This window comes from Dendrobium catenatum, unplaced genomic scaffold (genome assembly GCF_001605985.2).
Source record: "Dendrobium catenatum unplaced genomic scaffold, ASM160598v2 fragScaff_scaffold_1644, whole genome shotgun sequence".
Classification (NCBI taxonomy): domain Eukaryota; kingdom Viridiplantae; phylum Streptophyta; class Magnoliopsida; order Asparagales; family Orchidaceae; genus Dendrobium; species Dendrobium catenatum.
The window spans coordinates 522,491-542,078 of NW_021320106.1; the positions used below are offsets into that span (position 1 = coordinate 522,491).

Below are 19,588 nucleotides of genomic sequence, written 5' to 3' on the forward strand. Positions count from 1 at the left end.
CTGATATTATATTTAGTTATTCGTTACTCGTAGTGACTGAATTTCTATTTTCTTGCCAAACCACTTGCCTCATATGCTTTTTAGACACAATTAATCCTCAAATGTTGTGGGTCTCTTCTCATCCATGACCTTTAACCCTAGTGTCCACTCATAATTGTGTGCTTCTTACTAGCGTCTAATCACAAAATTAATCCATAGCATTCCCATCAAGTTGCACAATTGTTCTTCAGCATTGTTTGAAATTGCGCAATACGAGGCTCAACTTGAGGCCCGACTCAGCGCGATTCCAGTAAAAAAATGTCTCGAGGCTTACGCCTAATGCTTTTTTATGAGGCTTGCACCTCAGCTTGGCTGAAGTCCGCCTTGAGGCGCGCCTCACTTTACTGGCGTAAGGCGTATGCCTCACTCGATTTATATACTTTTTTTTATTAAAGTTTACCTAAATCCCAAACTAAAGCCTCGAACAAATCTTGCCTTCATGCATCCCCAATGTCACGACCCGGTGCGGTGAGCTCGCATAGGCGAGGCGGGAACGGAGGTCGAACGATAGGCTAAATTATTTAATGTCTAAATCTATCTCCATAATAATTTGAAAGAGCCTCTAAAACATCAAATTTGAAATCACATAAACATAAAATCAAACATATTCATAATTACCTTTCTTCCGGAGCTCCTCTCCTATGATAAACATTGCCACCCCTTCTACTCATTTTTGATTAATTTAAGCTTACCTGAAAAATGTTAACAACTAACATTAAGCGGAAGCTCAGTAAGTAAAACACAATTCTAAATTACAGTAATCAAGACAAACTGCATAATATGTTGGATGTCAATTTCACATGAACATAACATAAAAATGATTTCATACTAGCATAACATTAAACATATCATATCATAAAGCCATTTTTTTCATTTCATTTTCATATTCATATCAATATACTTAGCCTTCTTATTTCGTATATATTACAACCGTCACAGGAGCCACCGTCTAGTACCATAAAGGTAGTCCTTTACCATTTTCCTTTTCTATATCCTTTACCATTTTAACGTGCTCGAGTACAGCGTCCCCAGCTAGTACCATCAGGGGGTGAGCTCCATCATTTCAGCATGCACATACAAGCATTCAATATAACATTCATAGCATAGCATATCATTTCATTTCATATATCACATAAACTCTATCATATAAGGCCATAAAATATAACATGTAATTTGCATGATCAACCATTTGATGAGAGTTAAGAAGCATGATTGGTCTATCAAATCATATAACATGTGAGAAACAAGAGACATTACTGTAATTAAAGAACTATGCATACTTACAGAAGTTAGGAAATGATTATCTACGTTATTCCTCCTTCCCTTGAGATCACCTCAAATAGCACCTACAAGAATTAAATTTCTCCCTTAAAATCTATAAAATAAATCTAAATTAAAGATTCTTCTTCTCATTGTAAACTACTCTACGTTCTCTCTCTTTCTCTCACACTCTCTTTCTCATTTTCATAAAAAGCAATTATACATTCTAAAAATTTATATTTTTATATAATTACCTATTTTATCCAAATTAACCCCTTTACCTTACTCCTAATTTAATTTAAATAATCTTTATTTTCGGAATTTACTTAAAACCCTAATTTTGGAAAATCTATTTTCATCAAAATGCTTACTTTTGCATGCTAAAACTTCCCATTCATCAAATTAATATTTTAGAAAACTAATTTTCGGATTTATTTTAATTAAAAGTTAGAAAAATAATATTTTGTGAGGAAACTCTCAATTTCTTCCCTTAGAAACCATCTTTTAGGACCATTAGGAAACAAATTTATAAAAGTACTTTAAAAAATTTTAACTTTGGGGAAAAATCCTAATTTTTCCAACTCAAAACCTTTAAAGAAAAACTTCATTTTCATGCACAAGAATATCTCCTAATCATTTCATAACAATCTCCCATTAAAATTCTTAAAGAAAATCAAAATTTTCTCAAACCCCAGAAATCTTTTCTTGAGAAAACCCTAAGGAAAAACATGAGAAATGGTTCATAAGAACTCACATTAGCCTTCTCTTAATCTTCCCTACAATTTCCTCCACGAACGGCACGGAAACCGCCGCCCGAAGCCTCCCGCCACTCCCTTCCACGTGCCTCTTCCCCTCGGTTCCGCCTCCTCTTCACGGTTCGGCCGAACAAAAGAATGAAAGGGACCGAATGAATTCGGTCCCTTAAAGCCATGAGGTGTTTAGGGATTGCTAAAAGTCTATCTTGCCCTTACTTAAACAATCCAAGCATTAATAATTTCTTAGGGTATTATGGGTATTATGAGATTTCTATGAATTTTAATTCCTAATTTAAGCAAAATTAAATATAAGTTTTATATATCAAAATTCTTAGAATTTTGCATAGAATTTTATAAAATTATTCCCGTCGAAATTCGACAACATTGAATTTTTCACTTAAAACTCGTCGCGGTGTTTTGAAAAGCGTGCGAGGTTTAAAACAACATTTTTCGGGTTTTACACCCAAGTTGCAACAACTTCCTCACAACTGCCTCTACCTTCAGCCCACCGCCTTTGCTGTAGCCTCCACCGGGAATCACTTGAAAGCCGCACACCACCGCCATCACCACCTCCTCTAAAAATTTTGGAGTGTTATTCTCATCTTTATGCTAATGCAAACATTTATGAAAGAGAAAGATTATTGAAATAAACTCCACATGATGAGGTAGGGAAGAAACTAATTTGTTAGGATGACAACTCACCTAAAGACCTTAATGATGATAATGCAGATAATTTCTGAGTTGTCAATTATGTCAGCTTTTTTAAAAAATTAAATGTGGATGAGTAGGGAACTAAGAAAGAAGGAATTTGAAATTGTACTTGATGTTATATGATACTTTTACGTAATTCCTGTATTACATGTTGTTTTGCTCCTATAATATTTGAATTTCAATTCTATTTCACGCAATTTATCGCCACTTTATCTCTTGTGCAATTTTTTGCTTCATATGCAAGTCAATTTGTTACTTCATGGTTTAATAGAAAGTTAATATGTCATTATTTAACATATTATTTAGATATTATATAAAAAATCACTTTTAACATTTATTCTCATTTTACACAAGTTTTGTATTTTGAGGCTTAAGCTTCAAAACACTTTGAGGCTTGGGCCTCGCCTCACAAAAGAAAAATACCTCAATACCCAATTGCACAATTTTAAAACTCGTTCTTTAGAATTATGTATCCCAATAGAAGTGCTTGAAAGTTGAACAAAGTTGTAGATTTCACTATTGCATTATTATTTCTTCATATTTTTTTTTTTTTAATTTGAGAGTTTCTACATGCAATCAAGGCTATGCTCATATGATAAATCAAAACTTTCCTATTTCCCAACATTTGCTAGTGTATAATGGCCTTTAATAACTAATTTAGTACCTTGTGAAGCCAATGGCACACTCTAGGTTTGAAAGGAATTATACCCAGCCAATATGGGATATGATGAAGGTACTTAACCTTACTTGCTAGACAAATTTGTGAATTTATTGATATTTTAAGCTATTTTGTATCTCACAAGAGAAAATTCACATATTTAAACATAAAATGATTACAAATCAGAATTAAAATGCTATTTCGATATGTACTAAATCAGAATTTTAAGGAAGAAATTATTTTGATTGAGTATAATCAACAATATAATGAGGTATTTTATGGATTGATTCAAGAAACATAACGATAAGGCACTTTAATTTCAGATAAGATATATGTTTTGATTTATTGAGTTATGGGATTACTCTAATGGGTTGGTTAATAAATATTTTCAATGACATTTTGAAGACTAAGAGAATGCCAAATGATTGTATAGTGGTATTTTGATAGTGTTATTTAACAAAAAAGTCCATTTTTAAGATTGTGCTAATTGCATGAGAATCAAACAAACGAGGTTTAGAAAAAGTTATTTTTGGTGAATCAGTTTGTTTTAATGCGAAGAAGATCCATTATGAAAGCAATTTTTACGTTAAGGCAATTAATGAAGAAGTATAGAGAATAAATAAATAATTTTAAATTGATTTTTATTTCTCTTGAGTGGTTCTATGATTGAGTTTCATTGGAATTTATTTAGTACACATTATGGCAAAAATTATTTTCAATAGTATATTGAATTTATAAATGATTTGTATGATGGTGCACTAAATAGTATTACTACTAGTCATGGAGTTCGCAAAGAGCTTTCAATTATAATAGTATACCAATGAGTTTATCTTTTTTTATTTGTTATAGAGATGCTTACAAAAAATATTCAAAATGAGGTGCCTTGGTGTATGTTTTAGCAGACGCATTGTTCTAATCGATGATACATTTATTGAGATAAGTGGGAAGTTTAAAATATTAATGTCTTAGAATTATTAGAACAAGGAATCTATATTTGCTATTAATTTTAGTGGTATGATATAAAAAAGTATCAATAAAATTTCTTAGAAGATGAAGTAATATGTAAATGTAATGTCTTTTAGTTTTATGTTAAATTTAAATTATTAACATGAAGAAGTGTCTCTATGGTATTATTTAATATGTGGATATCATGGAGACTTGATAAATTCTATAAAACTATAATTAGTTTCACAATATTTATTGTGTAGTCTTGGACCATTAAAAAAATTGTATCTTGAGTGTGATAGAAATATAAGTGTTAAAATGAATGCAAATAAATTAGGAAGAATTAATTAATTAATGATTATATTGGGGGAGCAATTTAAGTGATATTTGGTATGGTCATATATATTGAAGGGTAAAAAATGTGCCCATTAAATGAGTAGATAAAATTAGTGTTCAAGTATTATGAAGGAGAAAGGGTAGATCTATGATAATGTACAACAACAATAACATCAAAATAACATCAAGCCTTTATCCCACTACGCGTGGCCGGCTACATGAATCCTTTTCCTCCAGTGTGTCCTGTTAAGAGTCAAGTTCTCATTTAAATCTAATAAGTAAATGCCATTTCTAATATTTTCTAATAAAGTATTTTTTAGGTATATCTCTACCTTTCTTAATATAGACACATGATAATGTAGATAGAAATAATTTAAAACGATTTGTGAAGAATATATATAGCATTTGAAGCACTTCTCAGTAAGAATGAATGAAATATGAGGATTCTATTGCTAACATCAAATAGTTAGGATAAGGATTGTGATGATGATGAGGATGACATATTTCTAAGAAGGGAATTGGATTGAGCTAGATCAACTTACATATGTTGCTAGGGTTACTCTTCGCCGTACCAAGGTTTTGAGCTGAACAAATAAAATTGGGTTATTTTGGCTCCCATTCTATAGTTTGTTGGAATCTTGCAACTTGTAGGTATCAACGGCTTGATTTTATTCAATTGAATGTTGACTTGACTTCTAAAACTAAATATATGAAGTGTACTTTTAGTAATAATAGATCTAACAGAGGGATTTTGACTTTGGGCATTCAAGTTGTTAATAAGAGTACATATTTTTGATATATTGGGTCTATTGTTCAGAGTGATGGTGAAATAGATGGGGATATTATTAGTAGAATTCAAGTTGGATGGTTGTAGTGGATGAATGCATCGGGCTTATTGTGTGATAGAAAAGTTCCCCTCAAACTTAAAAGAAAATTCTATAAGATGGTGGTGAGACCTGCAATGCTTTATGGTGCAGAAAGTTGGCCATTAAAAGAGAAGCATAATATTAAGGTAAGTATTGCAGTGATGAGGATGCTCAGGTGAATGAGTGGCTTTATTGATGCAGGACTACGTAGATGAAATGCACTTTAATTCATATGGATCTTGCACAACTTATGATTAGAATAATGTTTGAACAAAATTACTTGCGAATTCAAACAATGAGTCAAAATGATTAGTGGTTATCCGCTTAGGCTAAATCACATGGTGAGAGCTTTGAAAACTTTCAAAATAATTAGAAAACAACACAATGAATAACAGTAGCTTTCAAAATAATCCCTAGTCTAATAATGAGAATCGGAAAGCATAGAGTTGCACTCAAATCCTACGTTTACTAAGCTTAAGCAAGAGCAATGCGCAAGAATCTGTCGTGATTGCAATCAAACCAAGGAGAGTTAGACTAAAAGGAATAAGATGCAAGGGGAAAGAGAAACCTCCGTCAGGGAGAGGTGGAAATCCTCCACTCGATGCCTTCGAAGTGTTTGTCGATAGCTTCCACCAAAGTATCTAGGATCCGCTCCAAGTAATCTTCAACGGTGTGGTCAATCCTCGGATTTACGTCGAAGAAAGTGGATCGTAGGATGTCGGTGAAACCGTCGTTGTCCCAAGTTATTTCATACTCAGTCTCTGGATCCGCCATTCATAGGTGCTAGGAGATGATTCTTCCAAGGGATACGTCTTCTTCACTATTGGGGAGAGAAAGTTTCTCGTCCACAGAAGGGAAAGGCGTAGTAAAGAATGTATCCCGGTCAAAATCTGAAATTAAATTTTAGATTTTGAGAGTCAAAGACAAGACCTTAGGAAGGAGAATCCAAGCCCTAAGTCTTGTAGAAAATTAAGTGGAGCGAGAGGGAGTTGAGAGAGAGGGCGGCTAGAGAGAAAAGGGAGGAAGGGGGCGGCAGGATGATGAGGGAAGGAGGGATTGATTTCCTAAATCAATTAATTAGTTTAGGAAATAATTTGGAGGAATTATGGGGATGGAAATTTCGGCCAAATTGGGGAGATGGGGTTTGGAAATATTTCCTAAAGCTAGACTAGAGTTTAGGAGATAATTAGGGAACATTTAATGGGATAGGAGAGAGGGGAGGCTGGCAGCATGCATGGGCAAGGGGGATTTAATGTGAGGTGACATGCTTGCCTAAATTAGATTTTGGGATTAGGAAAGTAATTAATTAAATCCAATTTGAATTTGAAATTCAAATAGAATTGATTTAGAAACTTTCCAAAAATAGAATTGTAAATTAGGAAAGTTTTCAAATTTCAAATTAGTTGAATTTGAATTTTGAAAATCTGCTCAAAATCAATCCATCCAAATTAGGCAAGGATTTTAATGGGGATGAGGAAGTGGGTGGGGGTCGGCAGCTAGATGATTGGGCCGGCAGTATGGGGGCTTGGGTTTGGTGTTGGGCCGTTGGCCGTGGGGTTAAGAGGAAGGGGAAGGGGATTCGGAGCGATGGAGATCTGACAGCTAAGTGAGGATTGATGGGAGGAATAAGGAAGGAGATAAAAGAATGAAATCATGAACCCGACTTATCTAGATTTGTGGGTATTGAGTAAATCTCCATATCTTAGGGATCTCTGTCCATTAGCTCGCTCAAGCTCTCAATACTCATGCAAGAAGATAAATTTTCAAAGTAATCATTCATTAACCATGAAATAATAAGCAAAGGGCTATATATAGCCAAGTACAATGGTGTCAAAGAAATAAAAGACCAAATTGCCCTTTGGGCTCATACATGACACTTCCCACTAAAGGGGTACAAACAGAAAGACCAAAATAACACTAAGCAAATATAAAATACATAAATAATGAAATGACAAAAAGGACTCAGAAATACAAAGACTTGATCGTGGCCATAGATCGGCGACCACGCCTTTGATAGACCTTCCATGAGCTGATGTCCCCATCATTTACTCTTAGAGATAATATACGATGAGCATATACGTGAAAAGGTTTGAGTAGCTCCAGCGGAAGATAAGATTAGAGAGAGTCGCCTTAGATGGTTTATTCACATAAAACAGCGGTCTTCCGATGACCCAATTATTAAAGTAGATGTATTAGATTTGACTTATGTTAAGAAAAGTAGAGGTGGTCCTAAAGAGACTTTGTTAGAAAATATTAGAAATAACATTTCTTTATTAGATTTAGATGAGAATTTGACTCTTAACAGAACATGATAGAGAAAATGGATTTATGTAGCTGATCCCACGTAGTGAGATAAAAAATTGATGTTGTTGTTGTTGTTGTTGTTGAATGTTGACTTGACTAGAGGACTAATTCAGCAAAAAATTTAAACCCATTTAATTGTATTGTTTAATTTTGTTAGTTTGACGCTTGTCTTAATTTGATTTCTCTATCATGATTGCAACAATAATTTGGAAAATTAATACCATGATTCTTAATATACATGCTAAATAAGAGTAGTATGCCAAATTTTATAAAATCTATTGAACATTTATTTATGAATCAAGTTTGCAATTCTAACAACTTAATGGATGTTCTAGATTTTGAGATTATAATTCATTAATTTATATTTTATAGGTTTTAAAATCAAATGAAAGTTTTTATCATGTAGAATGCAACTTCTAGAACAATTTCATTGCCTTTGACTAAAAAATGTAGTACTTTTTGAGAGGTATTACCAGTCATCCATCTCTTAATCAAATTTGGGCAATGTTAAATATTCCTAAAAATATATCATATTGGATCACTAAACTATTCCTAGATTATCAGTGAACATTAATGATCTTGATCTTACATTTACAGATTATAATAAAAAAACATAATTGCATGGAGACTGAGGATTGTAGGATAAACATGTAAATGAATTTGCTGCATGGGGATAGACCACTATCCTTTTATATACAGACGTTTTTGACATGATTTTATTTTTTCTTATTTTTTGAATCAAACAACATCTGCATGGCAAAAGAAGACGTTCTCCTTAAACTTCTATATTAAATCATGACATCAAATTTCATTAAATTTCAATTAGGTTTTATCATGCATCAAGCATACAAAAGTAAAAGCTTAACGAACAATCTAGATAATGAACTAAGGTTGCCTTTTACTTCAGGATGTTTGTTACTCAAATCAAATGAAAAATTTTGATCATGCATTCAAAGAAAACAAATTTCATTTGATTTTATTTTAAAAAAATATGTAAAAGTAGTTTTTTTTTTAGCGAGGGCCCTTACAAGCTCTGTTCTTTCATGAAATTTTTTTGTCAAATCATTATTAAAAGTAATCAAAATTTATCATTGGTTCTTTCATTACAAATCAACATCAATCATCTTGGTCTTGCAACTGATGACAAAAACATAAAAAAATAATTGTGCTAGAATACTCTTTTTTTCACATAAAAGGATAGTAATTTCTCTCTCTATATGTACACACTCACATATGGAAAGATACAAATCTATCCTAAATATTTTATTGATTGAAAGTAGGGCACAAGGCTTGTTTCATATAAGTTGGCATGCGACCAACTATAGATTAAGGACATTAGGTCAATTATAGATTGAATTTCATGCACGGAGCTAGTGAACATTTTTAAATGAACTTCCTAGGCTGGACAATGTCAATCTTTGGAACAAAGAGCGCTTTGGTTTAGCTAGTTATATATAAGCAGGTATGAGATCAATGATAAATAAGGACACTTGGTCAATAATAGATGGAATTCCATTCATGAAGCTAGTGAACATTTAGTAAAATAACTTTACTGGTTGAAAAACCTCTATCTTGGGAACCGTGATGCTGATTACTTGACCTAGAAGCTTTTTGGCTTATGTTTGAACGCTACACACACATGCTCTTCTTCTTACAGCCCAATGCTTGTTTTTCTTCTTTACCTCTCACCTTGTAGTTGTCACTTTTTTTTTTCCCGAGAATCCTCTCCACAGCTCTATAATAACTGCTATCCTCTTTTGCTGAGTTGTTAGAATCCTTGTGCCTGCCCTTACTGCTGATGCTATTGTATCTCATCATCCTATTCCCATGATTCCTTGTTGCCACCAATGCCATAATTGTTAGAACTCTCCCCACTCATGCTATGATTTCTCTCAGTCAAACTTTGTTGTTCCGCACCCCTTCCTAACTGCAGCTTTTTTTGGGATTTTATTTTCTCTCTATGAGCTTGTGCATTCTCGTACTGAGAGACCTTTTAGCCTCATAATTCATGGATTGGCAGGAGCCATACTTTGTTACGTAGCCTTGGTGATGGTAAATCTGGTGAGGCAATCCCTGTTCATCATATATGGTTCATCTCTCATATTTCTTTTTTGTTTTTTGTTTTTGTTTTTCCAGATAATTTCCATCTCTTTTTTTTTTTTTGGAATAAAATTGAGACAGTTTTGGTTAATTCAATACTTGGTAATGATGTGGAAGTGGCTTTTGAGTCCGCACGGGATCAACCTTTTCCTATCTGAGCCTTCCAAATCTTCATTCTGATACAATTTTGCTTTGGGTTTCTGCATCAGGGTAACAAAAATTTGAGCCAGACCTATTTCCATGCCTAGCATACTTTGGACTTAATCGTTGATTGTACATGCTAAAATACTACAGCGACTTAAGAAAATAATATTCCATTAGGAGATGTTAGTTTTAAGATTGTTTAAGTGCTATAAGTGTAGGAAGTAGGAACTAACATTACTATTTTGCATGTGGTTGTATTCATTACGTAAGCCATGTACATAAAACGTTCTTAAATGCCAAAAGCCTTGAACGAATTGGAGAGTGCAGTGAAGGTTAGGCATCAATAGTTGGGGTTGTACTAGATTGAATAATTTATATAAATAATGCATCGATGAACTGTTATTGTGATTTAACTGTGAACATGGTTGATATATGAAACTAATGCAGTTAAGAGGTTCTGAAGTATTGACCTATTGTCAGACTACTGTTTGACTGATTAATTGTTATTGACTACTTTCAAAATTCATTGCCTGCAGCCTTCAAGAAAAGGAACTCCTTTCTGAACAGCAAACAGTGTTACGACAGTTAGAAGCAATTTTATCCATCCATAAGTTAGCCAGAGCTGGGAAATATGTAGATGCTGTGAGGGAAGTAACTAAGTTAACTTTTCTTCCACTGAATCCGAGGATTCCTGATGTTACAATGGATGTAAATTTATCTCCACTTGTCCGGGCATGTGTACCAGATCTTCTTAAGGCTGCTCTTAGTTCTGCAGAAAATATACCAGATACTGATGGAACAATCCGAGCATTCAAGTCAAAGGTATGCTAGTTATTTTCGATGTTATACTTCCTAAAGTTGATGTATCATGATGGCCTAGGCTGGAGTAAAAGTGAAATGGATTTCTGTTTTGCATATTAAAGTTCTAAACATTGGGATAAGGCTAATGATGATGATATTAAAGGCCAAATACAACATAATAAGAGTTTTTCATTTAGACCATGACTTATTAAGAGTAGTGAACTTTCTGGGTTGGCAAATGGGCATAATGCTGATGTTTAGAGCCCAAGGGACAGAATGAGAAATTGATATGCATATACATTTATATTAATGGTAAAATATTGTATATAAATTTATGGTATAATAAAGTGTAATCCATTATGTTATATAATACATAGTTATATGTGTCACATACATGTGCTATATGCATAAGTTATATATGTATATAATATATAATGTGTTGCATAATTTTACGTATACAATATGTACATAAAGATATTATAAGTATGTGTTATACACTATATAAATAGTTGTAGAGTATGTATTTAGTTATCATTTGTAATGCATGTGTTTATGTATAATAATACACATTTATATTACCATAAAATATCTATTATAATATATTATTATAGATGTGTTATATAATTTATATAATACTTTGTTGTGATATGGTTACATGCAGCCCACCTAGTTCTGTTAGTTGAGAGCTTAGGATACCAGACAAGAGGTATTGAGTTTGAAGCTTGCATTTATGATGCGTGTGTGAATTTACATTTACTTTGCTCAAAAGTCTAAAACATATGTTTATAGCCAGCTGGGCATCATAATGTACTGTTCATTATTAAAAAAGGTTAATTATACCACTATCTAGTATGTGGTCTTTTTTTTTTCCTGTCTAATCAAGCCTTGTGATGACCCGGTTAGGAGAGTAGAGGTATTAGATTTGACTTATGTTAAGAAAGGTAGGGGTAGACCTAAAAAGACTTGGTTAGAAAATATTAGGAATGACCTTTCTTTATTAGATTTAAACGAGAATTTGACTTTTAATAGGACACAATGGAGAAAAAGGATTCATGTAGCCGACCCCACGTAGTGGGATAAAGGCTTGATGTTGTTGTTGTCGTCGTCGTCTAATAATTTGTTTCCTTGGTTTTTATGTTGAGCTAGGTTTCTTTTGGTTACCACTAACTTTTAAATGTTCATTTACGCTCAACTGGTTATTTGAAGCTTTTAGATGTTGCATTAAACCTTAACGTGGACCACTTATACAGCAGTTATCATTTTATTTAAGATGGGCGTAATTTTGTACTCCACACAGCATTGGTAGTATGATTTGCAGTTTATATTCTCTTTCAAAGATAATGCAGTAAATTACAACTGCAAAGCTTTGGTTAGCCCTTTCGTAAAAACTGTTTGCTAGTCCTTAATGATATCTTGGATCCCAATTTCATGACCAATATGCTAATTGTTTATAATACAGGAAGGTATGTTCTTTTTGTTATGATCGATGTTAACTTATTTTTGTAGAAACTGGGAATGTTTTCAAATAACCTTCTGATATGCTTTTGATCCATGCATTATTCCATATAGTAATAATTTGAAGAGTACATCTTGGGCTGAATTTAGACGTCGTATTTCAAATAATATGACTGATTATTTTATAGATGCTAAAGGTTTTCATCTTTTTGTATAATTTGCAGTTCTTTTAACTGCGTCTGCGCCATTAGGGATCATTTTGTTGTTTTTCATATTTAAACTCTTCGTAATTGTAGATTGATCCATAAGAAGAATAGTGTATAGCTTACACTGCGAATATGGATAAGCGTGGTCAGATTAAATTTAGGAAATAAAAGATAAGGGTGCCAGAGATCAGTGCCCATGTTTTCTATGCTCTTTCTATTCCTATACAAAGGGAAAGGGCCAGTGACAATTACTGTTACGTTGTTTTAACAGAGCCCACCTGGGAATTGTGTTTTCTAGACTCTGATTTCATAGGAAAACCTCTCCAAAGTAGCAATCTATTGATAGGAAGTAAATCAACAAAATCAGCGAACGGTAATACAAAATTCGGAATAAATATAGGCAAGATATGTGAAGAAAAACAAACAAGATACAATGGATCTTCAATTGGAGAGGAAGATCTGGCTCTCCCAATTCCCTAGCTGCCGACTAGAGCCCAATCAACCTAAGAACAATCTAAATTCAGCAAACAACACATAATCATAACCCTAAGAAAAACGCCCTACTTAAAGCATACAAAAATATCCTAAATTCCAATTGAGCCCTTTGTATTTGAATTCTTTCCCTTCTAGCAGCCGCCCCCTTTAATTGGATTTTAATACCCTCGGTTACACTTCAAAAAGGGCGGCCAATTAATAGGCGGAAGCTTGTTCTGCTCAAAACAGGTAGAAGCCTATTCCACCTCAATAGAGTCGGTCTAGGAAGGACCAGTTGGATCGATCCAGGAGGGACCGGTCTAACAATACCTCTCTCCCAAAGACTACCTTGTCCGCAAGGTGGACAGATGCCTCCTTCCTCAATTTCCTCGACATCACAAACGATGAGAACTTGAAGAGATCGATCCTTACATTGGTGCCCCGGTGTATACCTTTCCCCACATTTGAAACAAAGTCCATTCGCCCTCTCCTCATGTGACTCTATTTATGTAAGCTTCTTGAAGTTTTTCTCAGGTCTCCCTCCTACAATTTTCTCCTTCGGGGTCTCCCTAAGAGTACTCGATGTCATCTCCTTGTATGCCAAAAGTTGGCCGTCATTATGTACAAACCTCCCAAGCTGTTGCATCCAGCTCCTCTCTTCAGGTGCCTCTGATTGTCAACTAATTGGGCTAGCTCCATAGTCTCTACCAAATCACGAGGCCTCATCACTCTAATTGTCGCCCGAATATCTGCTTTAAGCCTTTTCATAAAGTTCCCATCCAGTATAGTCTTCGGAAGCCGGTCCAGTTTGTTGCTAGGTGCTCAAATTACTCATGGTATTTCACCACTGTCCTCTCTTCATTAGGGAAAAGAATTTCTCAGAGAAGTTGATGAGGACATCGTCAGAGATTTCGACACATGTACCATCGGAGACACCGGAGATCGACGGCTATGATCAGGAGCTTATATTTTTTGAGTCATTTATGTAGTAGTTTATTTTATTTTTAGTTTTTATTGTTTTACCCTTTTGGGTGGTCATTTGATGTTGTAGCCTCGAGGAAAATTTAGTCTTTGCTTCTTTTCTTTTTGATGAGACCTATATATATAAGTCATTTCTATTGTATTTGGGATGATGATTAATATGAAATTTCAGCTTTTTGTTTTGGATCTCTTTGTGAGTTCTAGAGTGAGTGGTGAAGCCTGGGAGAGGCTCAATTGAAGTACCCAACAGCCCTCTTTTTGAGAGCTCTTGGTTCCTATCATTTTCCTTCACTTCTTCCCTTCTCCCCTTGCCACCGGCTCCCCCAAACCGGCCACCAACCTGCCCCCTTCCCCTTTCCATTAACCACTGGATCCCGCCCCTCCCTCACCCGTCCACCCTTATTCCCACCTCCACCGAAATCAGCCCCACCCCGACCTCCTTGGATCCCCACCCACCGGCCCCCATTGCTCCTAACATTTGAATTTGAAATTCAAATTCAAAGAGATGTTATTACTTTCCTAATTTATCTTTTGTTATTTAGGAAGTTTTTAAATGGAATTCAATGCGAAATTTGAATTTCAAATCTTTTCCTAAACGATTACACCCAATTAGGAAACTGCTCAGTGCTAATCAAATCTGAATTTAAATTCAATTTGATTTAATTACGTATGCAATCAATTGGGCCCCACTTATATTGAACCTAGACACAAATTTGAATCCCCCATAGGGCCGACCCCCTCTCTCTCTCTCTCCACTTTGCCACCTAGGCAGCATTTAATGCCTCCTCCAATTAACTATCAATCCTCCCAATTATCTCTACCCGTTGGAATTGAAATTAAGTTCAGAAAATCTGAATCAATTTCCCTCCAATTCAAATTCAAACCTAGAACCCCCCCTCTTTTCCCTCAAACCTGATCTTCCTCACCCTTCTTTACCCGGCAGCTAGCTTATTTCCCTCCCACTGGAGCGTGCTGTCCAGAATTCAGCCAGCTAATCCTGCCGTTTTGACCGTCCTGAAGGCCCCTAGTGGCTTACCAAGACTCCCGGCCTCTACTAGTTGCCGTCTAGACTTTCCCAGGACTGTCGGGAAGTTCCTTCAGTTTTTCCCTGCTGTCCTAGAATTCCAGCCAAGGTAAATCTGGATTCATGCCGCCTAAACCCTTCAAACTGCTGGCTGCTATCTTACAACCTGCTGTCCGCTGCTTCTACAAATCTCCTAGCACCATACCTTCATCCGGAAGGTTCCAATTGATGTCCAGATCAAAAACTGCTGCTGTCTTGAAGATCCGCACCTTGTCTTGGCTATTCTGTGGTGCGAGGAAGCTCATGGTGGCTGTCTTAGTCATCCCGTGGAAGCCCTATCGCCGGCTACTTCCCCAACGGACTAGACTTTGGGCACCATTTTTGTCTTAGTGACATTGCTCGGCTTGCTCTCAATCGTCCTCCGTTAAAGCCCCACCGTCAAGAGCATGAGTGAGCGACCCAAGGTGAAAAGTTCTATTTGTTAACCACGCATTATTGTGTTTGCCATAACTATTACTCTCTCTATTTTTATGTTGTTAACTTGATGGCATCCCGTTAATCTAGTTGTAACTATATGCTTTGCATAGTCTATAATTGATAATTCCGAAAATCTAACTTGGATAAGCACTAAATCTATAACTAGCAAAATTTTAATAATCTTATATTAAAATTCCCAAGCAATTCTTGTTCATTTGCATGGTTTCACATCAAAAGTCCCCTCCCATGTTGGTTCAGAAACGTTTCAACAAGCAGTTCTTAAACTCTAGGTCCGTATAGATTGCCCCGTATCCCTCCACTAGTATCATGCCAATATTTTTCTCTCTAAGCACATTGTGGCCATAGTCAATCTTTCCTCTTCCATCAACCTATTGATGGTAAAGTGCCTTTCCACCCTGCAGATTCACCTATATGCATCATCTTCCTGAAAAATAGGCATCTTCAGCTTCCTCACCTTCAGATCTCCTCCCTTCCCCTTGTTTCTACTATAATTTTCCATTCCCCAGGGGATTGGTTCTCGCAAGTGTCCCAATTATCCTTTCTACACTTGTACCCAAACCTTTCATCAAATTCCCACATTCTACCTTCAAATTCAGCACCCTTTGGATCATAATCAGCCATTCTCCTTTCAAATTCGGTACATGTTCGATCATAATCAACTAATTTCCTTTAAAATTCAACACCCCTTCAATCATAATCATCCCCCAAATTCTGCCATCTCATTTCAAATTCCGCCCCTCTCATTTCAAATTCAGTACTTTGATTGATGGGCATTCTCATATCTTTGAATGGAATGAGCCTATCCTTTCTTTTATGTTCGTATTCAAAGCTATCAAAACTGATCTAACATCGAAATCTTAGGACTCTTCATACCAGAAAAAATAAAAAATTGTCAGATGTGAAAGGTGCAATTCATATATTATAATCTAGATAAAGAAGTTTATATAGAGATTGTCACGATCCGGCCCGGTTAGCTCGTTGATACGAGGCGGGAACGAGATCGGACATGTAAATTAAGTACTCATCATCAGTTCCATGCAATTCTAAAGATATTCAAGAATAATAAAAGCGCCTTTAAACTTTCATGTCAATGTCACAGGTCTATCACAATGTACAAGATGGTAATAAAATTTTTCTTTTTTTTTGTCGCATACTCTGCATGCCATCCAAAATAACAAAATAACTACAACAACAAATACTACTAAAGACAGTAAAGGAACCTGTCACCCGGTGCGCGTCGTTTGTAGGTAAACCTCGGGTGATCAGCCATCACCTAAGAGTCGGGTCTCCTTAAAATTTCCCAAAACTAGGGAGTGAGCTACGCTCAGTAATTGACAATATGGCTAAAGTTGGTGTACATGTGGATTTTAAAACTACAAAACTACTCATGAACTATTAGATGTCTTAATGCATGTGAACCATGATATGCTTGCCTGAAACATAAATTAAGAGTTCTTGATACAAGAGAACATGAAATACTTGCAGATGTGTCATTTCATAATGTATACATCTGTCCCGGAGTACCGAATTGTACTGATCAGGACACATCGTTCATGGCCATTCATTTTCATTTCGTTCTGTATTGCCTCAAAGCCCGTATTTGCTCAAAGAGCCACTTCTTGGTACTCCGCATCAACAATCACAAGCAATATAGCATGAATATGATAGGAAGCTTTCATGTGACACTAAATAACCATTGTATGACTATGATCAGATGATTTCAACTATGATAAGATGCTTTCATAAGATACTAAGTAACCCTTTCATGATTTGACATAAGAAACATAACTATTTCATGGCTTGACATAAAAACTTTAATAAATAAATATAGTTATAATGAAATGCGCACTTTCCTTAGCCAATAAAGTCACTTACCTTTGAGAATTCGTGCTTGGAAAGTTTCCCGTACAAGTCCTCGCCTCCTTTCTTAATTTTAACCTAAAGGAAAACAAGAGATTTAAATCTCTCTATTGGTGTGGAAAGCTAATTCATGCACAAATCATGGGATTATTATTGCCACCTCATTAATCCTTAGGCTATCCTAGTTGTAATCAATTTTGTATTCATTTTCATTTCTTAATTGTTATATATTAACTACTAGATATTTACCTAGACTTGTTTAGGTATAACCCAAATGATGAAATGTAAGATTCAATCAATTCTCTAGTGTTTTATCAAATATTTAATTTAAAATTTTTTTTTAGATTTCCCTCTACCGTTAGTTCATTCAAAATGGTTTTTAGTAGTGGCAAAGCCAAAAAAAAAAATTCTGGCCGAGCCCAAATAAGTTTTTTCACTTATTCCCTCAACTTTTTTCATTTGGTTTTGATATTGACATTGGTAGTTTTAATTTTTTTTTGTTGAATTTATAATTTAAGAAAGATAAAATATTAAGTATAAAATAACAAAAAACATACGATTTATAATGTTTACTCTTTCAACTCCTGTAGAGAAATTATTAGAATGGGCTTAAAATTCATTAAATTTTTGTTTTCCTTTCTCTACTCGGTTTTGTTGATGTTCTAATTTCATTTTCATATTGCATTTCATTTTCTTTTATATAATTTCGTCTATTTAATTTTTGGATCAGAATATTAATCATAGTTTATAGACTTTGTAATTTATTTATTTATTTTTATATTTAATTTTTAATTATATTTTCTATAAAATATCAAAAATTTAAAGTTGATACAAGTTATCAACCTATTTAATTTAATTTTTTTGCTAATATTCATTCATTCAATGAAATATTCCACAAAGTTTCTTACAAATCTCACTCTTATTCTTCTTCTCTTCATCTGTAGATTACAAACTTTGTTGCGAACAATATAACGAGGAGTTGGCCTCAAGATCTGTATGAGAAGGTTGCCAGAAGCATTTGATAGGCACCAACGAGTATTGGTGAACGCCAGTTCTGGAACAGTTTTGTAGGTGTGCTCTGTTTCCTTGCAGGTATATCTACTGGCACGATAATTGTCGTCGAGTGAATTCTCATATTCTTACCTGGGAGGTGACGGGAAGCAGAGTTTATTTAGGCTTTTTTTTTTGGGTTGGAATTTGCTTGCCAGGTGGATCATTTTGTTTGAAAGGGAATAGTTGGGTGAGCTACTCATTCGAGTATCTAACTCTTTCTGCTTATTTATTTATATATTATGGTGGTGTTTTGAATCAGTAAATAAACTGTGAGATCATTTCATTAATTGTTTGCGTGTGTTAATGCCCCCCCAAAAAATGAAAAATATAATGGATTTGGTTTTATATGATTTTATTAATTGATCAGTGTTCATATATATTTTTTAATTTTCTAAATTTTTTTTATTGCTCCATGTTCATATTAATACATCATGTTATAAAATTAAGGATTTGTTTGAGATGGTTTTTTTATTATTTTTTGAAGTTGCTGCAAAGAAAATATATATTTTTAATTATTTTTAAAAATGGTTTTTAGTATAATTTTTTTAAAAAATAGTGAAAAAATAGTGGTCAAATTGAAATTATGGTTGCAGTTTGAAAAATAAAATATAAAAAAGTTGTTTTAAATTAAGTTTAAAGTTTTGTTTGAGATAGTTTTCTTATTATTTTTTAAAGTTATTTTTTAGTGCAAAAAATTATTAGTTTAAAAAATTTTATACTTAAAAATTATTTAAAGAAGTTGTAAGAAAGTTGTTCCAAATAAAGCTTAAGGTTTCGTTTGGATGGCTTTTTTATTTATTCTTAATGTATTTTTTAGTATATAATTTTTAATTTTTTAATTAAAAAGTTATTTTAATTAGCATTAAAAAAATTGTCTCAAACGAAGCTTAAGGAATGCACTTCCCCTTCTAGAAATGGGATGGATGGCAGGATTTAATTTTTTTTTATTTTTTTAACCCTGCTTTTAGTTGTAATTAGGGTTGTAATTAGATCAAGTTTATTTAAGTCAAAATCATAAAACGTCTTGAATTTTATTTGATAAATGGTTCATCAGCTTGATTATTTTGTCTATTTTTTTAACTAATTTGTTTTAAAAACATTTCATATAAAATATATCT

At 34.1% G+C, this 19,588-nt stretch overlaps 1 protein-coding gene across 1 annotated transcript in view; it reads left to right on the forward strand.

Annotated features, from left to right (window-relative positions):
• The window catches only part of LOC110109483 (nuclear pore complex protein NUP93A), a 40,429-nt gene extending 21,672 nt beyond the window's left edge, over positions 1 to 18,757 (forward strand). Inside the window, exons 14-15 of the mRNA XM_020840569.2 lie at positions 10,655 to 10,940; positions 18,362 to 18,757. Of these exons, the coding sequence (XP_020696228.1) occupies positions 10,655 to 10,940; positions 18,362 to 18,439 (364 nt within the window). The 3' untranslated portion in view covers positions 18,440 to 18,757. The remainder of the gene's footprint in view (positions 1 to 10,654; positions 10,941 to 18,361) is intronic.
• Positions 18,758 to 19,588: the final 831 nt, after the last annotated feature.